Source organism: Symsagittifera roscoffensis, chromosome 2 (genome assembly GCF_963678635.1).
Source record: "Symsagittifera roscoffensis chromosome 2, txSymRosc1.1, whole genome shotgun sequence".
NCBI lineage: Eukaryota > Metazoa > Xenacoelomorpha > Acoela > Convolutidae > Symsagittifera > Symsagittifera roscoffensis.
Genome location: NC_087063.1, coordinates 72,447,027 through 72,471,235, shown reverse-complemented (window position 1 = coordinate 72,471,235; position 24,209 = coordinate 72,447,027). Strand labels below are relative to the sequence as shown.

The following is a 24,209-nucleotide window of genomic DNA, read 5'->3' as shown; positions in this document are numbered from 1 at the left end:
GATATATTGAAAGATATGAGAAGGAGATCCTTCATTCTCTACTTTCTGATCCTTGGCCACTTGTCGAAAACTTGTTTGTTTGTTGAACTTCAATTCAAATATTCAATTTAAAAACAGTTGAACTTCAATTCAAATATTCAATTGAAACAAAAAAATCTCCATTAAAATCAAAAGAAATCAGCAGCTGATTTTCGTTGTTTGAAACCAGAGTTTTTGTTTTCATTTTTCTCTGAAATCTCTGACGTTTCCGCGGATGGTGCTGCAAAAGAAACTCTGCCTTTCGCTTTTGCTTCAGGTTTAATTTTCTTCCCTGAAATATTTTCTTCATCATCTAAATTGATTGCTCCAAGTGACTTGTTAGCTTTCGCAGATCGTGTTCTAGTGTTCATTGCGTTTTCGGCTATCCGCTTCGTGAAACTCGGCAAGTTTTCTATTTCCTCTGATGTCAAAAAGTTATCTTTCTTTTTCTTTTTCTCTGACTGTTCAACCTTCACATAATCAGCACCTAGTTTTGGAGTTCGCGTTTCCGCAGAATTTGAAGACTTATTTTTACTATATGCTTGACGAAGCTCCTTAGAAATTGGCGTCGCGACAAAATCAACCGAAGTTAAGGCAGCGCTTGCTTTCTGATCCTCCATTTTATTATCAGCATTTTCTTTAGCCATGGCTTTTTGTTTCTTTTTCAATTCTTTTCGTTTCTCGTCTTCTATAAGCCTTCGTTTTTTATTTGAAATGTTTTTCTCCTGTTGTTTCTTCACACGCTTTCTCTGGTCCTTGTTAAGTTTAATTTCAACTGGTTTTTCCTGGAAAACTTCTTTGATTTGGTATGCTGAAAGTGTGTTAATGTCCACTGCTCCACTAGTAATTTTCTCTCTCAATTGTGCAATTTCCTCTGAATTGTCATTTATCATTTCTTTTCGCTTCTTCTTCTGTGACTCTTTGTTCTTTGAAGTTAATTCTTGGTCAGATTTTTTTTGGCTTTCTTTGCCAGCTGATTTCGCAATTTCATTCAGAGAATTTTCGTCAATTTTCTTTTCGCTCACACCAGACGCTTCTGTTTTTTTCTCAACTGTTTTTTCTATGACTGCATTATTACAAACCAATTCAGGTTCATCGTTTCCAGACAAATTTGCAACCTTCGGAGAACTCAAGTCTGTGATTTCTTCTAGCTTTTGTTCAATTTTTCGTTTCGACTTTTTGGATAGCTTTTCCTTTTCAACCATTTTGTTTTTCTCGGCTAATTTTCCGTTTTGGTCGAGATTCTTGTCCACATTTACTAGTTCATTGGACCTAGTGTCTCCATGTTCGACTACAGTACATGTGTTTTCTTTCAGATCTTGATCATTATCAGCAACAACTTCATCCTCATCTTTGACCAGTCCTGCTTTTTTGAACTCTTCCTGAATTTCTTCTTGCTCTTTTCTCAACTTCTTTTCTTTTTTCCGCTTCCTTTTCTCCTTTTCCATTTTCGCATTTTCCTCCAAATCATTCATTTCTAGAGTTTGTCGCTTCCACCTTTTCAACAAATACAACAACCCGTTTCGATTAGTATCCGAAATAGTTTCATCAACAGCCAATTTAGAAACGTGATCTGCAAACAGATTTCGATCGAACGAAATGGTTTCTACATTCTGGCCCAGAAGCCTTTTTTCCGAATATTTTGCCAAACCTGTTAAAGACAAAAACAATTCATTTGTCATGTGATAGCACAACTGTTGATCCTTTCCAAACTTCATGTAGTCTAGGAAAGGAAAACACAGGCGCATGAAAACATCGTGGGTGACTTTTTCAGCCAAAATTTGACCAACTTCGTCAAAAAACACATCGCATACGTGATACTCAACCGTCGAAGCTGAAACAACAGTTTTCGTGCTGAAAACTTCTTCTTGCATTGTTTTGGAGAAAACTTTAAGCGAAGTGAGAGATAGATCTTCGGCCAAAACTGCGTTCAAAGCAGATCTCACCATTATGCGGATTAAAAACAAAAATTTGTCCTGACGATGTGTATCTAATCCGAGCCATTCCCTTTTGATAATGAAAAAGAACGCTTTGATGAAGTTCATTTTTTGTCTAATTTTAACAAACAGGGGCGTCAGTCTAGCCAAAGATTTCGACAGTTTCTCCTGGCGTATCATGGTATCGCAAATCCACAGACAATAATAGAGACATTTCCAAAGTTTTTTCAGCTCGGGAAAAGTGAAATAATTTTCTTTTTCGATTCGAGTGGTGATATAAACTTTCAATTTACTGAGAGCTTCAAGTCTTACTGATTTTTCCTCGGAAGCTAAAAGACGGGCTAAGCCCTGCATGCCTTTGCTAACTTCGTCGCTAGCTGCCTTATTTTCAGATACATCTTCTTTCTCTGATTGCTTTCCGCCTGAGTCCAGAGTGACTAAAGTTTCCATGAATCTGAAATAAAAATGATTCACCAACTTCGAGTTCAGAGAATACTAATAACAATCTTTTCAGCTGATATATTTTTTCTATTCAATGAAACGAATTTTTATTACACCGATTGTCATTCAAAATTTTAAAAAATCATTACTCATAGATCAAAAAATTAGAGAAAAAAATAGTAGAAAAAGGGACGTTTAAATAAAAGGGGCAATCTAATAAATAAAAACATCTAAAATTGTTTAGTTTCAGATAAGTTTAGATTGAATTGGGATAGAAAAGGATTAGAAAATTTTCTTTTTCGTGGCCGTAAACCGCTCCATGTACTTTTTATACTCTTCCGTATTATCCAGTTCCTTCTGCGTGATCAAATTACCTTCCAGACAGATAAGTGAAACTCCAGAATCGCCCAAAATTGTTCTCAGATTGTCGTTCAGACTCAAACAATTCTCTTCGAGCCTCAAAATTTTCAGTCTCGGACAGTTTTTGAGCTCAGCCGGAATGTCTGACAATCGATTTCTGTTGGCATTTAGTTCTTGAATATTCAATTGGCCTAAACCAGTCGGTAAAGACTGAAGGATGTTATAGCTGGCCTCGATGACTTCTAAATTTTTGCACTGAGGTAGAGAATCAGGAAGAGATTGTATGCTGTTGTTTGTTATGTTCAGGCTTTTTAGACTCTTCAGCTGGCCGACTTTGGAGGTAAGTGATTTGATTTTGTTGTTTGATACGTTCAATGTTTCCAGTTTCTTCATGCTAAATATGCCTAAACACGAATGCGAATAAACTCAGCAATATCAGGGCTACAAAATTTTGAAAGAATCTTTTCTAACAATTTTGAAAAAAAAATTAACTTAAAAGTACAGGCATTTTTAAAAGAGTACTGGTAAAACACAGTTGCGCAGAATGATCCGACCATATCAACCAGGCAACAAAAAACCAAAACTTGGAACTTAAGCAAAAACTTAATTTATTATTATTTTCAAATTTCGGGCTGTTTTCAACAAAGGATAGATAGAAAGGCCCAAAAAATTAACATAGAGGCAAAAGAAACAAAAAGCTTTAAAAAGAAAGAAATTACAACACACAGGCAAAGCGGAACCTGCCACTTATTGCGATTTGTCACAAACATAGCATCCCAAGGTTGTCAAAAGAAAACGAGACAACAGTTATTGAAGAATTTTTTTGAGCTGTGGAACTTTTTGCACTCCCGGAAGCGCACACATGAGAAATCTAACTTTGGTCTTTAAAAGACTAGTACCCGGTTGCAATTCCATTTTGTATCGCCATCGCACTGAAAAAACACACAAAAAACGCAAAATAAGTGTCTTAACTTGTGTATAAACTTTATTTAACACTAAAAAGGCTCCATTATGACAGCAACGCAAAAACGAATATAAAGCCTAAAATAAAAGTTCAGATATTTTATAATCTAGTCTAACGGAGCTCTCTCAAGTGACGTTTTTGTACAAGATTTCTTAATATGTATTTCCGTTATTGTAATGACTTCACTTGGAAACAATTTATTGTTATATTATCATTTTTCCCCTACTTGTAGTTCACTCTCAACTTAAACTTGATATAAGTTTAAGCCGATATTTTCAATTAACGTCCGTTTCAAATATGATAACAAACTAAATGTCTTCGCTCATTCCTTTATTTAACGTAGCCAACAAACAGTTGGAAAAGAGCCAATGATCGCTAGGGAACACTAAAAAACACTGAAAAAAAAGGAATTGTTTCTGAAAAAACTTCAACTTTCGAACTTTGAAACAAATGCATGACATTAGTGCTCTTTTTGATTGAATGAACCAAATTTGAGAAAGCTGGATCAATATGGAAATTTTTTTTATTTCGCTGGGAAATCTGATAATTGAAATTCATTTTCGAAATAAGAAGCCGATCACGTTTTTAGTGACTTTTACAATTTTGCTGTACGATTATGGAGCTTGCGTCCCTTTTCATAAAGGAAAAAATTGAAATTAAAAAGAAATCAAAAGTCAAAATGCTTAAAACAAAAAAGAACAAAAATAATGAACAAAAAATACCAGGACCCAGATGTAGGTTTAGGATTTTTTCGTGGGGTGGACGGATTTTCAAAAAACATTCACACATTTTTTCGACCTTTTTTCAGGTTAACCAAAATGATTGTGCACGCGAATATTTATGAAAAAGCAAGAAAAAGCGTTTTTAAGCACTTTTTAGACAGTTTTGACCAAAATTTTTTTTTTTCGACGACCTTCCTCAAAATTAGTTCATACTGGCGTTAAAAGCGCCTTTAGGAAAATTTTCGAGTCAGCCAGCCATAAATGGAGGTCTCAAAATAGTATCAATAGGGTGACCGTTTGGGCATTTAGGGGTCGAATTCGATACTGCCAGGACCTATATAAGAGCCTTCACTACGCTCATTGACTCTTATACGTCATTCAAATACTTAAAAATGATCCAAAATAAAATCAAATTATAACCTTCTGGCAATTCAACTAGCTCGCATCCGACCATCACGAGAGTTTTCATCATCTGGAACTGACTGAGACAAGGCGGGAAACTGTCTGGCTTGTTCAACTTGTTCCCACTCACATCCAGGGTCCTCAGATTTGCCTTCAATTTATCCAGGCCATCCGGAAGTTTGTTCAGGCCACAGTTGGCCAGGCCGAGGGTGCCTGTCTTCTGGGCCGTCTCCATGTGTGCCTTGGTTGAACTGGAATTGCCCATTGTATCAAAAACATCCAAGCTCTGAAAACTATTCAGTGAATACATGAAATGAAACAAAACAATTAAGCAGCTATACTTTTAAAGACAAACGAATAAACAAGGATCGCCGGTTACTGTGCAAGTACCACAGAATGTTCCGATCATAATCTTAAAAAAATACAAAAACTTTTTTTCTAACTTAGGCATATTCGACAGTCATAATAAAATCCGCAAAATGGAAAACAACTTTTGTAGAAAAATGAATAGAAAAAATACAAAATCGTAATTTTAGAAAATCAAAAAAATGTTTGAAAGTTTTTGATTCCAAAAATGGCGCAAACAAAATCCTAAACTAACTTCATTCGAGTAAAACTAAGTTTTCACGGCTTAAACTAAGCATAAATAAGCTGTTATAAGCCTGCTCGCTCACCTTATTCGCTCGAATTTAGACCAAAAATCAAAAATTTAAAACCGGTTTTTCTCGACACTGAGAAATTTTTTCAAAACTTTTTAATGTCGTTTGAATCACGACTTAAAGGGCTTTAATTTGATATTTCATCCGGCACTTCCGATGGTTATTGCTTATTGGTGGCACCTAATTTTGCGTGAAAAACAAAAAATAAGAAGAAAAATAAAACACCCGAATACAAAGTTCCTCCCTATTTTCAATGGTCGGAACAAAAACTCTTCACAAACCGTATCGAAAACGGCTGAAAAGGACAGATAATTGACCAAAGCTCTTTGACTGGATTATTAAACCTGTTTGAAAACGGTAAGAACCAAAATGATACTTTGCCGGAAAATCAGCAATCTAGATCAAGAGTATGCGATTGAAAAACTGAACAAGATTTTCTACAATTGTATCTATTTTTAAATATCAAAACGAAGTAACGACTCAATATGAAAACACCTCTCAGTTTCAAAAAATTCCATTGTAAAAAATCATTGCAGAAAAATATCTTTCAATGAGAATTCAAAGGCAAATAGCTATCACTCAAAGCGACCCAAGTCTTTTTAGCCGGATCAGTGTCTCTTTTCTGTAGTTTTGACACTTTACCAGACGTTGTTTGACCTTGACGAAACAAAACACCGCTCGATTTTTCACTCTCAGCTCGTTTCTTCTCTCTAAGCTGTGCTTTCCTCTCAAAATAACTCAACTTCTTAACGGGTGCTGTTCCGTTTTGCTTTTGGTACTTCTTAATTTGCGTGAACAATTGCACGACGCTCGAGGTTGCGATTAAAGTGAGCTCTCGTTCTAACGTTTTGTCCGTATTTTCAGCGGTCGGTAAAACGTGGCACAGATTTTTCATTTCGAGTTTCTCCTTATTTCGTTTCTTTTCCTCCATTCGTCCCTTTAGAATCTTCAGTTTACTCTTGTGTAGCACTGTCTTTGAGGGCGCTACCTTTCTGCTCATGATGTCCTTGATGACGTCACACATTGCCTCAAATGACCTCGGTTCACCTTTGGGATATTGCACTTGGGTCGCTTGTTTCTTTTTCGATAATGCTCCGTCATAATTTCTTTCTACCGAAGTTTTTTCCCATTCTTTTTCAGAAGAAAGTTTTCGCTTTTTCGTAGAAACTTTGGTCTCGACTTCAGCGCTCGATTGATTTTTATTTCTTTTCATATCTACCTAAAAATTGCATAGCATGGCCCCTTGAATTCAATGCATGATTACTTCACTTTCACCTACACTAATATGTTGACAATACTATTTTGTTCAGATATCTTTTCCTATCTAGAGCCAACAATATGCTTAACAAGCGAGCTGGTTTCTGTGCAAGTTGCTTTTGCACTACAAAAGTCTTTTTTTTTGCGTGTGGGAGCGCCAAACAGCTATCTTAAGGCAAACTACCTATGGCTTTATAAAAGAACAATAATTAATTCTTAGTAAGCATCTTTAACTAAGCAATGAATAGCTAAATATGCTTGAATATCTAAACAAAAAATGCGACACATTTTAGAGAGATTTTCATGCCAATGTTGAACCATGCTTGGAATGCATATACTCTGATACATTTTGCCTGTTATAAAATGTAGATAAAAGAAGAAGATGGTTGAGCGTGCAGCAGAAAAATTGAATACAATCTGATGTCCGGGGGAAGACTGGGACACCATTTTCAAGCAAAATCAATTTGAATACGTTGAAACGTGAAACAAAGATCTATTTCGGGCTGAGCTTCATTGAGACAAACAGAAATAACAAATAGCGAGCTAAGTATTTGAAAAGAAGTAAATTGTAAGAAGGAACTCCCAGATCAAAAATATTTCACTTGGTGGCGATGACTGCGAGCTATTTACCATTTATTTAACATTCAGACAATATTTCGTCGGTGCACTTTGAAAATTTAAACAGCACTGTTTTAAAAATGCATATATCCGACATTTACATTCGCAGATATCCTCAATTTATGCAGCCCAGAAATCTTGTTTCAAAAGCTTATGAAAGCGCAAAACTATATTTTGCAGAAAAGGTTTAAAATTTTCAATAACGTTCCTGTTAAAGCATTAGCACGCATCTCACTTCATTTCCAAAAGCAAATTTCTCAATACTTTTGAAAAACTCACATCGCTTCAGCGCAACGACAATGACAAGTAAGTATGCAAGCCTTTATTTTCAAGTTTGAGGGTTTACTTTGTTTTTGCTCTTTTATCTTCACGATTGAGTAGCTCGCTTCACCGCCTCTCCCTTGCAAACAAAACTAAAGGGTGTCTTCAGTTGAACCGAGTATCTGTGGTAAAACAGATGGTGAAAACTCCCGTCATAGAAAGATAGAATGACAGAAATTAATCTAAACCAATCAGAATTCAGTATTTGAAACACAGGAAGGAGAAGTGAAAATCTGGATAGTTTAAAGGCTTTTGATTGACTAGAATATTGTGGCATTTGCTCCTTCTGCTATCAGAATAACACCAAACCAAATCAGTGCATGCATTTGACTCCAAAACTAACCCATCTTTTATTTGATCAATTTTAAACATAACCAAAAACTGAAAAATTCAAATTACAATTATCATTTTTTAGAAGTCTTTTTTTTTCGACCAACTGGCACGTGTTCCCATTTTCGATGTACTGTTACGTTCTTGCACTTGCATACAGTCAGAAAAACAAACAAGCAATCTACTGCATAATTCAGAAAATAAACAAACCATTTCAGACCAGCTCTTGTCTCACAGTGCCGATTGAAATGAAATAAAACAGAATTTTAATAATAACTGTCACTTTTGGGTATCACTTTCCCCGTGGAACGTTTTTTTTCAAGACAAGCTTTTTGTACCACTTATCAATAATATTTTCATACTCAAGCCACTTGCTATGGGCATACTTTGATTACAATAGGCTACTCTGTCCCCTTTAAAAATAATTCACATTTTATTTTTCTTAAGCATTCGAGGAAAATCATACAGCACAAAATAAAAAAATAATAATAATAAAAAAACAATATGCAATTTTATGGCATTGCAATACAATCATTTCCTTCTTTTCTGCCATTAGTTTCCGAGCTCAGCTGATGAAAAATCAACCCGAATATTTGCAACGCAATTTAATTAACTTATATTTTTAGAAGTGACCCGGCCGAAATTCTAATTCAAACTATCCCAACTCTAATTTGAAACAAATTCAGCATTTTGATTTTTACTGCATCCTGCGGTATTTTCCTTAATTTACTCTTTTCCATAAACAGTAATAATAGGATTGAAAATGGTAGATCATAAACTTACAAAATGACGCAACTGTGAAATGCAAGTTCGTATGTTTTTTTGTTTTGTTTTTTTATCCATTCTCACCCCACCCGCACAAAGGTGACTTGTTTGATCCGGTTAATGAATGGAAAAGGTACAGACTAACTTAACGACTTTTGATCCCAGGTGGATTTAATAAATATATTTGCTTGTTTTCCTTTTAACCTACCAAAACGAGTCACAGTTTATTGCATAAAGCACCGCATAAATTAGATCGTAAACGACAAACATTCACCAGTGCCAAAAATGATCTCCCCTCCCCAATCACGATGCCTCAAGAAGCGAACAGTACTTCTCAATACTTCCCATCTGGGCCAATTATGAATATGTTGTCACTCCTCATTTCGAGCACAAGCTACAGTTCGCTTACGATCCTCATTCTTACAGGTTGAATTTAAATTACAGACTGAAAGATAGCTGAATGTAGTTCATTTTTACTTTTCTAATTTTGTCTTCTCAATTCATTATTCGCAGTCCGTGACGAATACCTAAAGCAAATCAACAGATCCCGTTTTCCACAAGCGAACTCAACTTAATTTCTTGTCTTCATTTATGAGTTTGTTCACCTTTAAACCAATTTATTATTCTTCTCATCAAACAGTTACACTGTAATAAATACTGTGGCTTGATTTTTTTCGAAACGATAAAAGGCAGATTTTGAGACATTTTCATAAAAAGTTTGTATTTTTTCCATGCAAGACTTTACCTCACACCTAACAAATGACCACAGACGAAGAAACCCAGAGGCGGATCTAGGATTTTCTCGAGGGGGGGGGGGGGGGGGAGATTTCCAGAAAAACTTTCAAAAAATTTGGCGACTTTTTTTTAGGTCGACCAAATTGATTTTCCGAGTCCTCTCAAAGCACTAAAAAGACCCTGTTTTGGCCAAATTTTCTGCAACGCCGCCAAAAATTTGAAACAGGCCAAAAAAGCGTTTTTTCAGCGCCCGCTCCCCCTCAAAATTAGTATATATTAGCGCCCAAGGCGCCTTCAAAAAATTTTAAGGTCCGTCAGCCAAAAATGGATATCTCAAAATAGCACACAGGGGGAGATCCTTTATAGTACACAGGGGTCGGCAGGGGTTCGAATCCCTGAAGAAGGGGGGCGTCCGCCCCACCCCCCAAATCCACCTCTGAAGAAACGCTTCGCAAAAGCAGGCCAAAAATGACGCAAAGTATGCTGCTCTTTGCCTGCTTTTCATGCGATCTTAGGTAATTTATTGTTCAAATTGTAAGCAAACTTTTGTATTCTGACGTTAATCCCTGTTATAGGCCTTCAAAAACGTTCACCAAAAACCCTCTTTCGAACCTATTCTTCTAAATCTTTCTCAAACCCATCTCATTTTTTCTTTTTTACTTCTAAAATTCCTGGCTGCTTTTCTGATCATCATAATAATTATATGAGTTAACGAATTTGTAACTTGTTGATTTTTGACCCCGAGTACGAAAAAAACAATGACCTAGGGTCGGTTTTCTACGCCACTTTCAAATCTGAAATAAAGCTCGTAAAGGGTCAAAAGTGATAGCCCATTGAAGCAAAATTAAACACATTACAAACAAATATAGTCGGTTACTGTACAAGTAGCATAGAAGAAGAATAATAAATTAATTCAAGTCAAAATAAATTGATATAAACAAAATACAGCAATAGATATAGCGACTTGAAAATGGTAAATAACGAGATCAGCTGATCTGCTCTAAGTCTACCCCGAGCAACAGAAGATTCAAAAAATATTTGTTTTGAAAGTAGTTATTAATGATAATAATAATAATTATTATAATAATATCTAAATAATTTAACAATTAAAAAAAGTCAGACCGAGATTTTTTCTAAGCTCCAATCAAGCGTTTAACCACTAGACTAAAGAAATGTAACATAATAAAACTTGAGAGCCTTATAAATCAAAAAGAAAGTTCTGAAAAAAAGTAATACCAAAACAAAAAATAAATCGAAAAATTATCTTACTGATTTTGTCAGATTTTCTAAGTTTATTTGAAAACTTTTTAGTGATACGCAAGTACTAAATGAAGCTTAAACGACTTGTTTTCTTGTAGTAAAACTAATTTTGCACCGTTTCAATTACCGATTTTTCTTCTAACAAATTTAGACTTAAGAAATCAAACAAAAAATGTCACACCTCTTTTTCTCGATACTGAGTGATTTTTTGGAAAACTTTTCATGTCGCTTGAGTCATGGCTTTATGAGCACTACAATGATACATAACTTGAACTATTCTAAAAAATTATCACTATCAACTACCATTATTACTGTCACGTTTGAGTAACTTCATCATATTTAGACCTGGGAGAACATAACACAGAAACGATTCGAAGAGAAAAATAAGCTGGGAAAATCAACGGTTTTTCCGACAAGGGTATTCGACTCACGGACTCTAGATTATTATTCTATTGCCCCTTCACTGTGTTATCTGGCCATGCTGCCTTACACGGTTAACTAACACATCCTAAAATAGCAAACACGAGGAAGCAGTGATAGCGCTTCAAAACAGATATAAAGAAATTCAACTAAAGGTGAACCACAAAATTAAGCGCCTCCGATTAAAAAAAAAAGAAATTGCATTATATCAGCAGCATTTGCTTAAAAAATGAAAAAAAAAAACAAAAGCAGCATTTACTTAAAATGAAAAAACAACAAGATTTTTGGGTATTTACCGTGTCGGAACATGCTGTACTATTTGCACAGCAATCGGCTACTCATGAACTGATAATCGGTTATTCTTCAATGTTAATGAACTGCAAGAATTTTAAAATCTAATTAGAAGAAAATATTCAATTTTTCTTCGTCGCTAACTACATTATAGCCGATAAACGGATAAAAGGCCATAAAAACACAACTGAAAACACTAGTATAAATTTTTTGGGTAGCATGAAATTATTTGCAGAACAACTGCATATAAAATCGCAGACCATTTTTGGGTTGGTGGGAGCAAAGTGGCGTGATGCAAATTTCATCAATCAGTTACACCGCAACTGAAAACAGAAGTGATTTTCAGCCATTCACACTAAAAATCAGGCAAAAAGATCAAACATCCATTCAAAAACAAACATACCACAAGAGAAGCAAGATTTGAGATGAAAATGAAGGTCGTCAAGTCACGACAACCATAAACAAGCATCATAAAAAATAGAAACACACTTCGACTGCATGATTCGAATGGAGCGGAGAAATATTAGGAAGCAACTGCCGTTAATCTGTGTCAGTTTTTGGTCTAATTGCTCCCATGACGGAAGTGAAGAGCAGAATTAGCCAGAGAAAAAATATAGAATTGACCAACTCTATTATAAAAACTGTCTTCAATATTGGTTGACTAATAGAATATGGAAGTTATATTTAGCAAAAGTATTCAAACAGTGCAATAAATCAAATTAAATGTGCGTGGCAAGGATTCGTTAAATTGTAACTTCTGGCACTTGTGGTTTCGATCCATGTCTCAAAAAAAACTGTTGCAGAATTATCTCAGGTGAACTCTGCAAATTAATTACCCGGAAAATTGAACTTTTTATTTCGCCGCCTATATTTTGCAAATTGGGTGGATGACAGAGCCTCACCAGAAATATTATTCACTCCCTCCACTACAAAAACTCTAAAGGTAAGAGGATTTGTTTTAGCTCTATTTCTAGCTAATTCGCTTTTAAAACAAACGACTCTATTGTAATTATGTATGCTATTTTTCCTCTGATTTTCCGTTAGCACTCTTTTAAGACTTTTGGTTACGCACTTTTGGCTCCAAATATACGAAACTCAAACCCCGAAAAATTTCTAGTTGCATAGGAAACTTTTGCAAACTACGGCAGTTTAAGGCTTGGCCAGAGATCCGATAATCGAAATGAACCAAAAAAGGTCCATCAGGATGTTTCGCCCATTCTCTCACTGTGAAAAGGTTCCGGTGCACGCTACTGACTAAGGAAGGATCTCCATTTATGTATTGAGAAAACCCAAAAACTAATGATTTTTTTTAAAAACGTGTTTAAAAAGGAGTGTTTTTTTGGAAATTCTTATCGAAATATATGTAATATTTCAAAGGGTATTGATTTACCCCCCTCCCTACCCTTTCCCTTCAGCGGACCAAAAATACGCGGATCTTGACAATAGTAAGACTGATTATCTCTGAAATAGCAAGACTGAAATAGCAAGAGATTGATTATTAATCAACTAAATTTATCTGACCGTTTCTCTACCTACTTGAACAAGATTAAGTAGCTGTCAGTAAAACCTATTTAAAGACAAAACCATGTCATATTTCTTATTATATCTGAGGCAATCGTTTCACGTAATTTCTGCATATTTCAGGTCACGTCATTAAGACCTTCAAAATGAAAAAAGGTTACATGCAGAGGTTGATATTTAGTAAAAGCTTTTTTTTCTCACAGAGCACGTGATTATATGGAAAATATATGAACGGAATAAAACCATTTTGGCCCAGTGAAACTCCAAATATCTAGAAAACATCAGTGAGTTTTCATTTAATTAATTGTACGACAATTAAATTGCATCTCGAGATATGAAACGAGAATCATTTTAAATCAACTCATTTTAAAACTAAACACCAAATTAAGAGTAACCTGACCGATGCACTAAAGCAATTAAGGCCACGAGAAAGAACTAAGAACACTTCGCTATTTTCTCAAGCTTTTCCGATAAAGCCATTCCGAAAGAATGTCGATATTGCTCGCTGTTCGAATCCAGCAATTGATAAATAGTCTCATAAAACACCAAATCTTTCTTCTCATTCACAGAGGGTGAGTCGAACTGTTCGCCTACGATAGCAAAGCCCTCTATAGTCAGCTGCACACAGAATATCTTTTGTTCTTTCGTGCGCATGTTCAGATAGACTATGTCCGAATTGCAAGGCAAGGTTCCAGATATGCTCACGTGATCAACTGCGAAAGACACTTCGCGAACTGCGGCTTCTGCTTCCACTGATAACAGTCTCTCCTCCTCGCCGTCGCCAGGCGATTCGGCAAACTCCTGTGACGTCATTTTGCCAAAGTCAAATCAGGTCAAACAGCACAACAATGGGTCACACAGGTTGTTAGAAACCTAGCACCAAATCGAAGATAATGTTTTTCTTTCTTTTTCGTTTCTTTTCTTTAACGTTACGCTGCTTTTTGTAGCTTCAAGTTTTTGGGCACAATCAAAATCTCTCAGTGCACAATCGAAGGTAGAGGTTCTGGTTATGATGACAATAGTTGATCTGCTAGATTAGTTAGGCCAGCAGCACTTCATTTAAGAAACTAATCTATAAAACAACTTAAAATAACCTTTCCTCATTTTGCGCTCTTTATGCTGGGTTTGAAGCTTCATTAAAACAACTTAAAAACAATGAATAAAAAACAACTTATCGGAGCATGTGTCCAGTTTTAATTATAAAATTTTACTGCGGAATTCTCTATGACGCACCTAATTTTTGCTTCGATTTAGGCTCTCTAGAAAATTAATTTTGATTTTCTTCCTTTCCTTTCAACTGAGTCTAAGCTGATTTCAATTAGGTTAGATTTTTTTGACGCCGGTTATGTTGCAGAGGGATACAGAAACGCATGTCGCGCCTGTGTAATCAAAAGAGAAAAATCATTAAGAATCTCTTTTTGTGAAGCCATTTTCAGCAAAATAGCAGCCATTTAAGTAACTCAAATTGGCCGAGCGATACACAAAATAGTGTATCTATCTCTTTCATACACATATGGAAGACCTACTTAAGGATCGCAACACCACAAATGTCAACGATGTGCCTAACACAACAAAAAAAAAGAAAATTTGAAATATTTCTAAAGCTACAGAGGAGGTCTTCGGGAGCATTGGGTTAAAATGCAGTTCAAATTCTATCTTAAAATCTTCCATTCAGTCAACATCAAACTACAGAGGTACACTAAGCAAGAAGAACAAAAAAAAAGCCTTTATAGGCACAAAAACACTTAAATCTCCCAAAGTAGTCACGCTTGAAAAAAGCTCTTCATAATCATATGATTTCTATTCGTATTTATAGTATTTACACCACCCAGTACTACACACAATGAAAACTTAAAATCTAATCGCACTATTTAAAATTAAGACTGCGATAATATGTTGCTTTCCGAAAAACAAATTTTCAGCTTCTGCCTTCTTTGGGAACTTATTCTCTCGTTTGATTTGATTGCCAGGTTTCGTTTAAGCTACCTGTTTAATATCAAAAATATATCAACCTCGTTCTATCGAATGGGCATCAACTTTTTACAAACTACCTTCTGTTGTTTTGTTTGCAGTTGGTATCACATCCTTACATTACTAGTTGCAGTATCAAATTCTGAATCACGGGGCATTTATAACCTTTTTCAAAGAATTTCACACAAAATATTTGCCAGAGGAGACTTATTCAAATGATGACACTGTCTAATGGCGAATTAAGTCAAATGCCCAGCAGCTATTGATTTATAGACTTAGCAGCATATTCCAAATTAGACATGCAATTGGGCATTGCTACTTTCTCTCCTAGGTGTAATTTTATCACAACTTGCCAGCAGGAATCACCAGAAGCTCCAACTAGCCGATTTGTCTTCAGACCGAACTTAAGAGCAGTTCCAATTAAAATGATTACCTTACAGATTTATAACAAAAAACAGCAGCTCTATCATATACTACAACTTTTATTGCAGTCAAAAACGTCCAAAAACGATGATTAGATCTTGATATATGAAAAAAAAACATTTACGCGATTACAACCATTATTCAGATTATGAAATATGAGAGAATTGTCATTTATTGCAGGTTAATCGTCCAATCGGTGAGCGTAACTCACGTTTCGGTTTGTTCAGCTTTTCGGCTTCGTCGACCTACGAATGACTTGATTTTTCTTTTTCTGTCCTTGCAAACACCTTTTTTCACTTCTAGTGCTTACAAGTACAACAGCCTCCTGTCATAAGAAAGGACTCTACAACTTGAGAAAAAAGAGATGAACCCAACCCCTAGTTAGGTTACCTCGAGCCGTCCAATCTCAATTCAAACTTTCTTTTCTATTCCATCCCCCTTCCTCGCCCTCACAGCTCCCATCAACTTTACTATTTTTCTTACTTATTCTTTTCATCAGTTCACAGCCTGCCACTATCATTGCTCAATGCCCAATGAGCCCAAATGTATCTCTATCTCTTTTCTCCCTCCTCTCCCTAAGTGCCTTATCAATTTCACTCCACCTTAACTTTGTCTTCTCTACTGCTACTGCTGCCATATATCAGCCGTGACTGACCTCATCCGCCCAAACAACTCAAACACCAACTCAACTCAATTGAATTGGCCAAGTCAAGAAGCTAACAAGCTCAAGGCTACACACAGTCTATTAGTCTGTATATTCCTTCCTTTAATCAGTTAATATTTTCCTAGTCAGTCTAACAGTTAAAGCCATATATCAATTTCTAGCTTTCTCACTTCTTTAATGGTAATTAGACATCACACGAGATTTATTTTTTCAGATATTTTAGAAAATTTTCGGTCAAATATTTATTATTCTGACAACTCTCGGAAGATGAGAAGAGCTATGACCTAAGGTGGCTTTTTTCCAGCCGAGTTAAGGTACTTCAAGGAAACCTCGCAGAAGTTTTAGAGTGGCATCATACTAAATCCCTTTACTTGTGTTTCAGTTTCTAAAACGAAAATTCAAAAAGTTTTCTTTTTTACTTTATTGTTGATATTACCAGATTTATAGCTTATGATGAAATTCAAATATCTCGTTAACTACAAAAAAAACGGAAGATTTGGAAACCAATTTAAAAAACACCACACCACGCAGAAAAAACCATACTAAATTGAAAAAAAAAAAAAATTTTATTATATTTTTTACAGACGCGAAACTAAGCGTCGCAAACAGTAGCGAGAACACGAGAAAAAGCAGCTCTATAAAACGCATAAGTAAAAAAAGAAACAAGCCTCGAATTAGTAAAACTTCGGCTACGTCTCGGACTCGAACTTACCACTTACTGCAACCTATAGATTAATAGTCTCACGCATTAACCACTCAGCCATAGACGCTTTATCAATGACAAACACTAGTCACAAATAAAGCAGAGAACAGATGCTATGCAATTTCCAATGCTACATCGAACTTTCCATATTGCGAGGTGAACACTTTCAATGAACGCTTTTATTTGCGAATTAGGTTAGAAAAAAGGTTCGTACTAATAAACTAACGCTCGCAAGCTCGCTCGAGTCAATTTTTTATGATAAGAAGATTCGGAACAGCAATTCGCGGCATCAATAACTGCAACTTGTACCGCAAAAAAAAACAGTAACAAAAAATACCCTTTAATAAGTTCAATGACTCGCAGTTAGAATAGAAGTCTCCGTTTTTTGAATATAAAACGCCGACTAAGATTTTTTAAATGACCGGTTTTAAAGTTAAATTGAAGTTACCGGTTATAAAATAACCAGCTCTCATATTGAAGGATCTTTGCCACCGCACGATACACATGACGCGCTGAACAGATTTCCCCCAAATAAATGGTCGTTCCGGTTCTATTTCCCCTTTTCCGGTTCACTTCAATTGTGGAAACACTCTATCCTATGATACATATGCTCATAAATTTAACTGAACAGATCAAAGGGTCTTCCGTATTGTTTGATGGGACCTTACTTCTTCTCTATTTAGAATCTGCAAACGCCATAAACCAAGCACGACTACCGCCGCTGCATACTTTGCAAACAGCAACCATCCCAACTCCATGCATTAAGCTTCTACTTCTTACCAAAATCAACGAAGCGGTTCGACAACATGCTGATGAATATTTTACTCTTCATTAGTCAGACGATCAAAAAACCATCTATTTCATGGAAGAAGTGTCAAGAAAAATGCCAATCAAAACCAACGTATCCAAGTTGTGCTGTGCAAACTTGAAGCTACATCACATTGACAACGTCACTTTATTAGAAACTTGAACGGAAGTCAAAACTAAGGTAAAAGAAAACTTTTTACCGCGTCTTATAGTAATAATACCATTTCGGAAACTGGTTTACGGGTTATATCAATGCAATCACTGTGAATTGACGTCGCAGTGAACTTACTTTAGACAAATTTGGGCGGGGATAACGGAAAAAAATCTAGCGTCATTTTATAAGTAAGAGAACTCCTGATAATTTAGCCCAGATGAAGACCCCGGTGAAGTTTGCGAATGCCGCGGCTGCCAAAGCAGGAAGTTTCGCCTCGGACGACCAGAAGCGACATGGAGTGGTGCTATCACTCGCCACCTTCGCTGTTCTCTATCTCGGCATAGGGTTCCAGGTAAGCGGCCAGCCTCAAATTCAAAATTAATATCAGTACCACGGTAATATTAACAAACTATTAACAAGGATAGTCGGTTACTGTGCAAGTAGTACAGAATGTTCCGACCATGCTCTTTAGAAAACTACGGTTTAGAAACGTGTTTTTTTTCCAAATTAGTGTAGTTTTTTCTCCTTGGTGTGATTAAAGAATCTGACATAAAAATATAATTTGGCATATTATATTACAGTCATAGTAATATAGGCAAATTGGACAAAAATTTTTGTTAAAAAAATGACTGAAAAAAAAACTAAAAAATTGCAGAAAATTTTTGGTTCACAAAATGAAGCTAAAATACTCCAAAAACTAAAACTAGTTTTACTTGCTTAATATTAAGTTTTAAGGTCTTAAATTAGGCATAATTCGGCTGTTGTAAGCCTGATCGCTTGCTTTATTTGCTCGAATTAAGACGAAAAATCAAACAAAAATTTCCAAACCGGTTTTTCTCGACACTGGGAAAATTTTTTGGATGATTATTTGTGGTACCTGATTTTGCGCGGAAAAAAAACTTAAACACACCCGAATACATAATACCTTTCCATTTTTCAAATGGTCGGAACAATTACTATTCTTTATCATATTAACAAAAAACTTTCAATATCAATATTATTAAAACTAATATCAGTTAACTACGTTTTGTTTTTCGTAAACTTTTGAGCTAAAATTGTAGCACCGACGACTTTCTCGTTTCAAAAATTGGCGCATTACTAGAAATTCTAGACCTTATGTTAAAATCCAAGTCAGAACAGCCATTCTGTCTTAAGGCTGACCGTTAATAACCCAAACAAACCAGATCAATTCAATTCAAATTAAAGAAATGAATATGACAAAAGGCGCTGATTTGATAATCAGAATTGTAAAAAGGCAGAAGATTAACATATGAGCTGTTCAAGTCTCGTCTTGGAAACACTTTATGTCCTCAAAAGAACAAGCAGACTTGGGTAAATAAAACGTTTCTCTCTTTTGTTAGCTATAGCCACAGTCATTCACCGCCTCCTCTATCTATCAACATAGACTGACCAAATACCATATATTCATGACATGAATTGTCAGACAAGCGATATTCACAAGAACGGTAAAATCATGAAAATTGTTCATATAACAAATGTTCAGAATATACATTAGTTTGACTTCTTGAAAAAGGCAACAAATCTGACAATTTAAGATACAATGACTCAGTCAACCCTAACTACCATACATGTATATTGCTGCTATTTTTTGGTTCTTTTCAGCTGACACTGCAGAGCATCATGATAATCCCAGTGGCAAAGATGTACTCTACTGACCTGTGGCAGTCTGCTCTAGCGCTCTCCATATTCCACCTCGCATTCGCCATCAGTCAGTTCTAAGTGCCTCTCGTTCTCAATTAATACAACCTCTTCTATCTTTTTTTTCTAATTAACTAAGAATCCATGGGCGAAAACTACCTAATAAGGATATTTTCTGATCACATATCAACGCGCACGCCCAGAAAATAAATCTGTTCACCCGCACAGAAAAGAACTCAATTGGTGCCACTCGACAAAAATGCACAGACTTTCTTAATAAACCTATTTCTGAGCTGAATGTTTAACAAGCTTAGGTCATCGTTTCAGCAAATCAACTAAGAGTTTTTAGTCTCGCGGCATAAACACTTTGATTTGCAGCCTATTGGGTGACGCCTCTGACTAGTCGACTGGGTTTGCGGAATGTGACAATAGCGTCTGGACTGCTGGTCACGTTCGGAAGGGCAGTCATCACCCTCTGCCCTTCCCTCCCCTTTCTATACCCAGCATCCATATGTGCAGGTACGCAAAAAGCGAAACACATTCAACAGCCGCTCTCAACGAATAGCTTTGCTTACATTCTTGCTGTTTTTTTTGCAGTTGAAAGGTCAGATTTGGCGCTAAGTTTCAACCAATGTCAAAACAAAATGATAATCCTGAACGCCAAGTAATGTTTGCTTTTTCATAGGCATCGGAACTATCTTTCTTCACTACAATGCCATCATCCTCCTCAACTATCACTACAAGTACAGTGAGAACCTTTCAGTGGCCATGGGATTTGCGCTGTGTGGGCAACCGGTGGCCATAATGACCACTCCTTTCATTCTCTACTGGCTGCAGAAACACATCGGATGGACCGGCGCCTCTCTAACATGTGGCGCCTCCAGCTTCGTTTTAGTCCTAGTCGCTTTGATCCTCAAACCACACGAGGAGAAAGCAACATCAGCACCTCCTGACTTATCATCCATCATTCAGACACCTCGCGCCAGAAGCCGACTACAGCCGAATGAGAGCTGCAACTCGGCTTGTAACAATTTCATCGGCAAAATGACGACAACTGCAAACCCGAGAGAAGAACGGAACTCAAGTGATGATGAAGACTCAACCAACCCTGATGATCTGAAAGCAGCATTGGAATCTTTGGAAAATTTACCGCCGCAAATTTTTGTGACTACCGCCCCAGTTCCCTCAGAAATCGTCGTTCAAAACGATGGTGCTACTCAGAACTCGCCTCAATTTTCATGCATACATACCCGAGTCACAGAAGCAGTCAAGAGTTCAGCTGGAGAAACAATTTATGAAGAAGAAGAAGATAACTATTCAAGTAAATCTATGAGTGAAAACTCAGGCAGTCTTAACAGTTCGGACGACGAAAGACAAAAATCAGACCTTTCTTACACAGCTCCTGATGGGAATTTAGAGACAAAAAATGAACATCAAATTGACACCAGCTATGAAAACCCTGAAAACTATCCGAGTATGAATGTTGTGACATCTGCCAATCAAGAATGGACTGACAACAATGATGACACAGAGAATTGCAAAACGTCCGACGGAAGCTCGGCCATGTCAAACAAGTCGCTCGGTTCCAAGTCTGAAGAGAACATAAGCACCATGCTTCCAATTTTGACCACGACAAATAATTCAAACAATCAGTCGAACTCATCGTTGGACCATCAAAACCAGTATCAATTTCAAAACGGGAACAAAAATACGATCAACAACAGCGATCCTGGAAGACGACGAGGTCTTTTATCTGTGAGTTTTGACCAATTTGGAGGAAGTGAAATTTCGATGCATAGGTCGAGAAGCTACGAAGACTCTTTCAAATCTTCCAATCCTCGTTTAAGCACACTGGAAGTTCCTAATCAGGTGACCGTTAAACGAGTTCGTTCTGCCGACGACGTTCAAGATCGAATGAAACTTTTCCAGAAAAATCAAAGCAGCAAAAAATCAGGCGGTCGAGGTTATGGCAAACGAGCGCAAGCAAGGCGGGAGACGCTAGCGTTTGTTATCAAAGCTTCAGGTCTAACAGCTGAAAGACGCGAAACACTAGCTAACATTGCTACCAAACCCTTTCAGAGCAACAGGCGAGATAGCGTAAGAGCTTTCAGTGGAGTTACTGTTCCTGAAATCTTAGTGGCCGCCACCTTCCGAGGCATGTGGATCAAAACATCCAGTGGACTCCACGAGATCCAAGCACAGAAATTGGAATGGCTCCGGCAGAAAACAGTGAAACGAGAACGAAAGGTAGCTTTGAAGAATCCTCGCATTTGGGTGTATGGCTTGATTACTTTTCTATTGCGAGCTGCCTTCGCCATGATTCTCGTCTACATTCCCACCAAGCAACTAATTCTCTCCGATGACGTAATCAGCATCGGAATGTTTTCCACGATGTTCTGTCTAGGTATGAGTAGGCATCATCATTACTTTACGTCGTATCAGTATCAACTTCTATAAATTATGCATATTAGCACTAATATTATGAGCAACAACGTTCTATAGCTGGTCACTGTCCAGAATCATAGCCTTTAACCTAATTAACTTTTAGTAAATACAAAAAAAAGAAAAGGCGCCATGTCTGGTATCCTTTCTAGGTTTGGGTGCTCTGACTGGTCGCATTCTGTTGGGCATGCTGGCCGACTGGGAACACTGTGATCGAGTGGTGCTCAACTTCGGCTGCTGCCTCCTCGCCGGACTCATCTCCATTGCCAGGGGATCCCTACAACTAGGTTAATCCACACTCTCACCCTCCGTTACAAATTGCAGATACCAGAACTCACGCCAAACAATATTCACGAATAAACGGACAAAAAGTGACAGATTTTAAAAAAATTCGTCTCACAAAAAAGAATCATTTCAAATATTCAAGCAATGAGGTGGTTTTCTTTCAAGACAGTCTTTCAGCCAGTTTTTGCAAAAATTTCCTTAACAAATTCTAACAAACGCTTTTGAGAAGTCCAATTGACTATTCCTCTATGGTTTTGACGACACATTTATCTAAAAAATCATTCATGTCTCAGGCGCCGATCACGAGATATTGCACGTTCTAATTTTTAATCTAGTTTAGCAAATAATCTGAAACAAATTACGCAAGCTTGTATGATAGCCCTTTGTCGCACGAAGTTTATTTTGCCTTAAGTAAACATTAAAATTAAGAAAACATTAAAACTGATAAAGTAACGCAAAACGTGTGATGACATAGGCGTGGACCACGAGATGTTGCAGCGGGTACTGTCTCTGTCGGTGGCCTTCCTCAGTGCCACTTCTTTCCTCCTCTACTCAGTACACGTCATAGAGATCATCCCCGGCAACCAACAGGAACACGTCACATTCATACTCAGAATCATGGATACGTTCCAGGTGAGAATGCAGATGCTACACGCCACAACTAACAATCCAATAGCGATTTTTCTTTTGTCTTGTCACCCCGTACATATTAATTTAGTTTACTCGGGTTAGCCTCATAGAACGGAATGGAAACTTTTTAAACGCAACGTTTTCTATTAGTTGAACTACCTAGTCATAAAAACGTTTTTCCAGGCACTTGGCTACGTCATCGGTCCAGTGATAGCCGGCGCCTGCTTCACCAACCTGGAAAACGACCACTGGATCTTAAGTCTCACTGGCATTTTCCTCTCCACCGGTGCCTTCCTGTTGCTCCTGGTCAGCAAATGGATGCCCCCTGTCGACCCTCAAAGCATGAAGTCTGAATCGGAGCAGGAGGAATCACAAAACGATGATCCGGATCCTAATTTTGAAAACCCAAATGAGATCATAGGGATCCCAAATGACATCCAGGATCCCAAGTGACGTCCAGGATCCCGAGTGACGTTCAGGATCCCAAGTGACGTTCAGGATCCCAAATGTATAGATCAAAAAAATCTAAACTCGAACTCTCTTCAAACTTAAAATTTAGCATCAAATGCGGCCATCATGAAAACAATCTTCGGAAACAGACTGATTACAATATCTCAATTTACTACAACGATTCACTCATGCATTCGACTTCTGCAGAGTCGAAAAAAAAACTTGCTCTATCTTAACTTGTTAGACAGAAAAGCACCATCGAAAATACCGTTGCAATAGTGTGATCGGTCATTCTAACCATAAAACTGTAAATAAAACTTTTACAAGATGCCTAGAAATTCGTTTTAACTTGCAATTTATATCTTTAACTTCATCGTTATTTTAACACTGAGCTGGCAATTGTTTGTAGAATGATGCAATTCGAGTCAGGAAAAGTAAACTATACACTTCAGTATCTTCGTGACGCTAAAAACCGTTAAAAACTGAATAAAACAAAAGCATTCTATTATACAGACAAGTTTGCGTCAATAAATATATTCGACCAGAACTATCCAAAAAAGTGTTGCAAATGTACTGCAAAATAATCAGATAAGAAACAAGAATTAGGACAATAGGTTTATGCTGGATGAAGGCAGCAGCCAAATTCATCAAAATTCGTAGCCTTTTAAAATTTATTTGACTTTTCGTGGCTGCGATGAAGTATAGAAAAAACGAGAATCAGGCAACAATGGCTTATAGACGATGAACAAGCAAGTGCAAATTGAACCAGAACAAACCAAAACAGAGAAAAAAGTGATTTTTCTTTAAAAAAAAATGCAAAAACTTAAAACAATAACATCACATCAAAACTCTTTGAAGTCTAAAAAAAATTATGATTGCCTTTTTAAAAATCAAACTATCCGAATTGTTGGCGTTGGGGCGCTCCAGTCGTGAAGTCCAGCAATCATATAATTGCTGCCTCAACTCGCACATGCGCTGCAATTGCAAGGTGAGTTCTTGT

The 24,209-nt window shown here is 36.8% G+C and overlaps 3 protein-coding genes across 3 annotated transcripts; 1 reads left to right on the top strand and 2 right to left on the bottom strand.

The window, feature by feature from the left end:
- Nucleotides 1–2,576: 2,576 nt before the first annotated feature.
- Nucleotides 2,577–5,136, bottom strand: LOC134840467 (leucine-rich repeat-containing protein 57-like). Its single transcript, XM_063856275.1, has 2 exons — nucleotides 4,863–5,136; nucleotides 2,577–3,160 (listed from the first exon to the last, which is right to left on the bottom strand). The coding sequence occupies exons 1-2, from the start codon at nucleotides 5,107–5,109 to the stop codon at nucleotides 2,679–2,681; spliced, it is 729 nt and encodes a 242-aa protein (XP_063712345.1). The 5' UTR covers nucleotides 5,110–5,136; the 3' UTR covers nucleotides 2,577–2,678.
- A 6,381-nt stretch (nucleotides 5,137–11,517) lies between these two features.
- Nucleotides 11,518–23,535, top strand: LOC134840465 (uncharacterized). The gene is made up of 9 exons (XM_063856271.1): nucleotides 11,518–12,443; nucleotides 17,466–17,770; nucleotides 17,956–18,095; nucleotides 19,367–19,472; nucleotides 19,781–19,921; nucleotides 20,088–21,806; nucleotides 21,997–22,131; nucleotides 22,605–22,762; nucleotides 22,943–23,535. Exons 3-9 carry the CDS (start codon nucleotides 17,961–17,963, stop codon nucleotides 23,210–23,212), a joined length of 2,664 nt encoding a protein of 887 aa, XP_063712341.1. The 5' UTR covers nucleotides 11,518–12,443; nucleotides 17,466–17,770; nucleotides 17,956–17,960; the 3' UTR covers nucleotides 23,213–23,535.
- LOC134839956 (GSK3B-interacting protein-like) lies at nucleotides 13,457–13,834 on the bottom strand. The gene has a single exon (XM_063855585.1). It carries the CDS (start codon nucleotides 13,832–13,834, stop codon nucleotides 13,457–13,459), a length of 378 nt encoding a protein of 125 aa, XP_063711655.1.
- Nucleotides 23,536–24,209: the final 674 nt, after the last annotated feature.

Coding starts and splice junctions, on each gene's coding strand:
- LOC134840467 (XM_063856275.1), bottom strand. CDS start 5,109: ATGGGCAATTCCAGTTCAACCAAGGCACACATGGAGACGGCCCAGAAG. Junction 3,161..4,862: donor GCTAGTTGAATTGCCAGAAG/GTTATAATTTGA, acceptor ATTCGTGTTTAG/GCATATTTAGCATGAAGAAA.
- LOC134839956 (XM_063855585.1), bottom strand. CDS start 13,834: ATGACGTCACAGGAGTTTGCCGAATCGCCTGGCGACGGCGAGGAGGAG.
- LOC134840465 (XM_063856271.1), top strand. CDS start 17,961: ATGAAGACCCCGGTGAAGTTTGCGAATGCCGCGGCTGCCAAAGCAGGA. Junction 19,473..19,780: donor CCACCTCGCATTCGCCATCA/GTCAGTTCTAAG, acceptor TTTGATTTGCAG/CCTATTGGGTGACGCCTCTG. Junction 22,132..22,604: donor CAGGGGATCCCTACAACTAG/GTTAATCCACAC, acceptor GTGATGACATAG/GCGTGGACCACGAGATGTTG.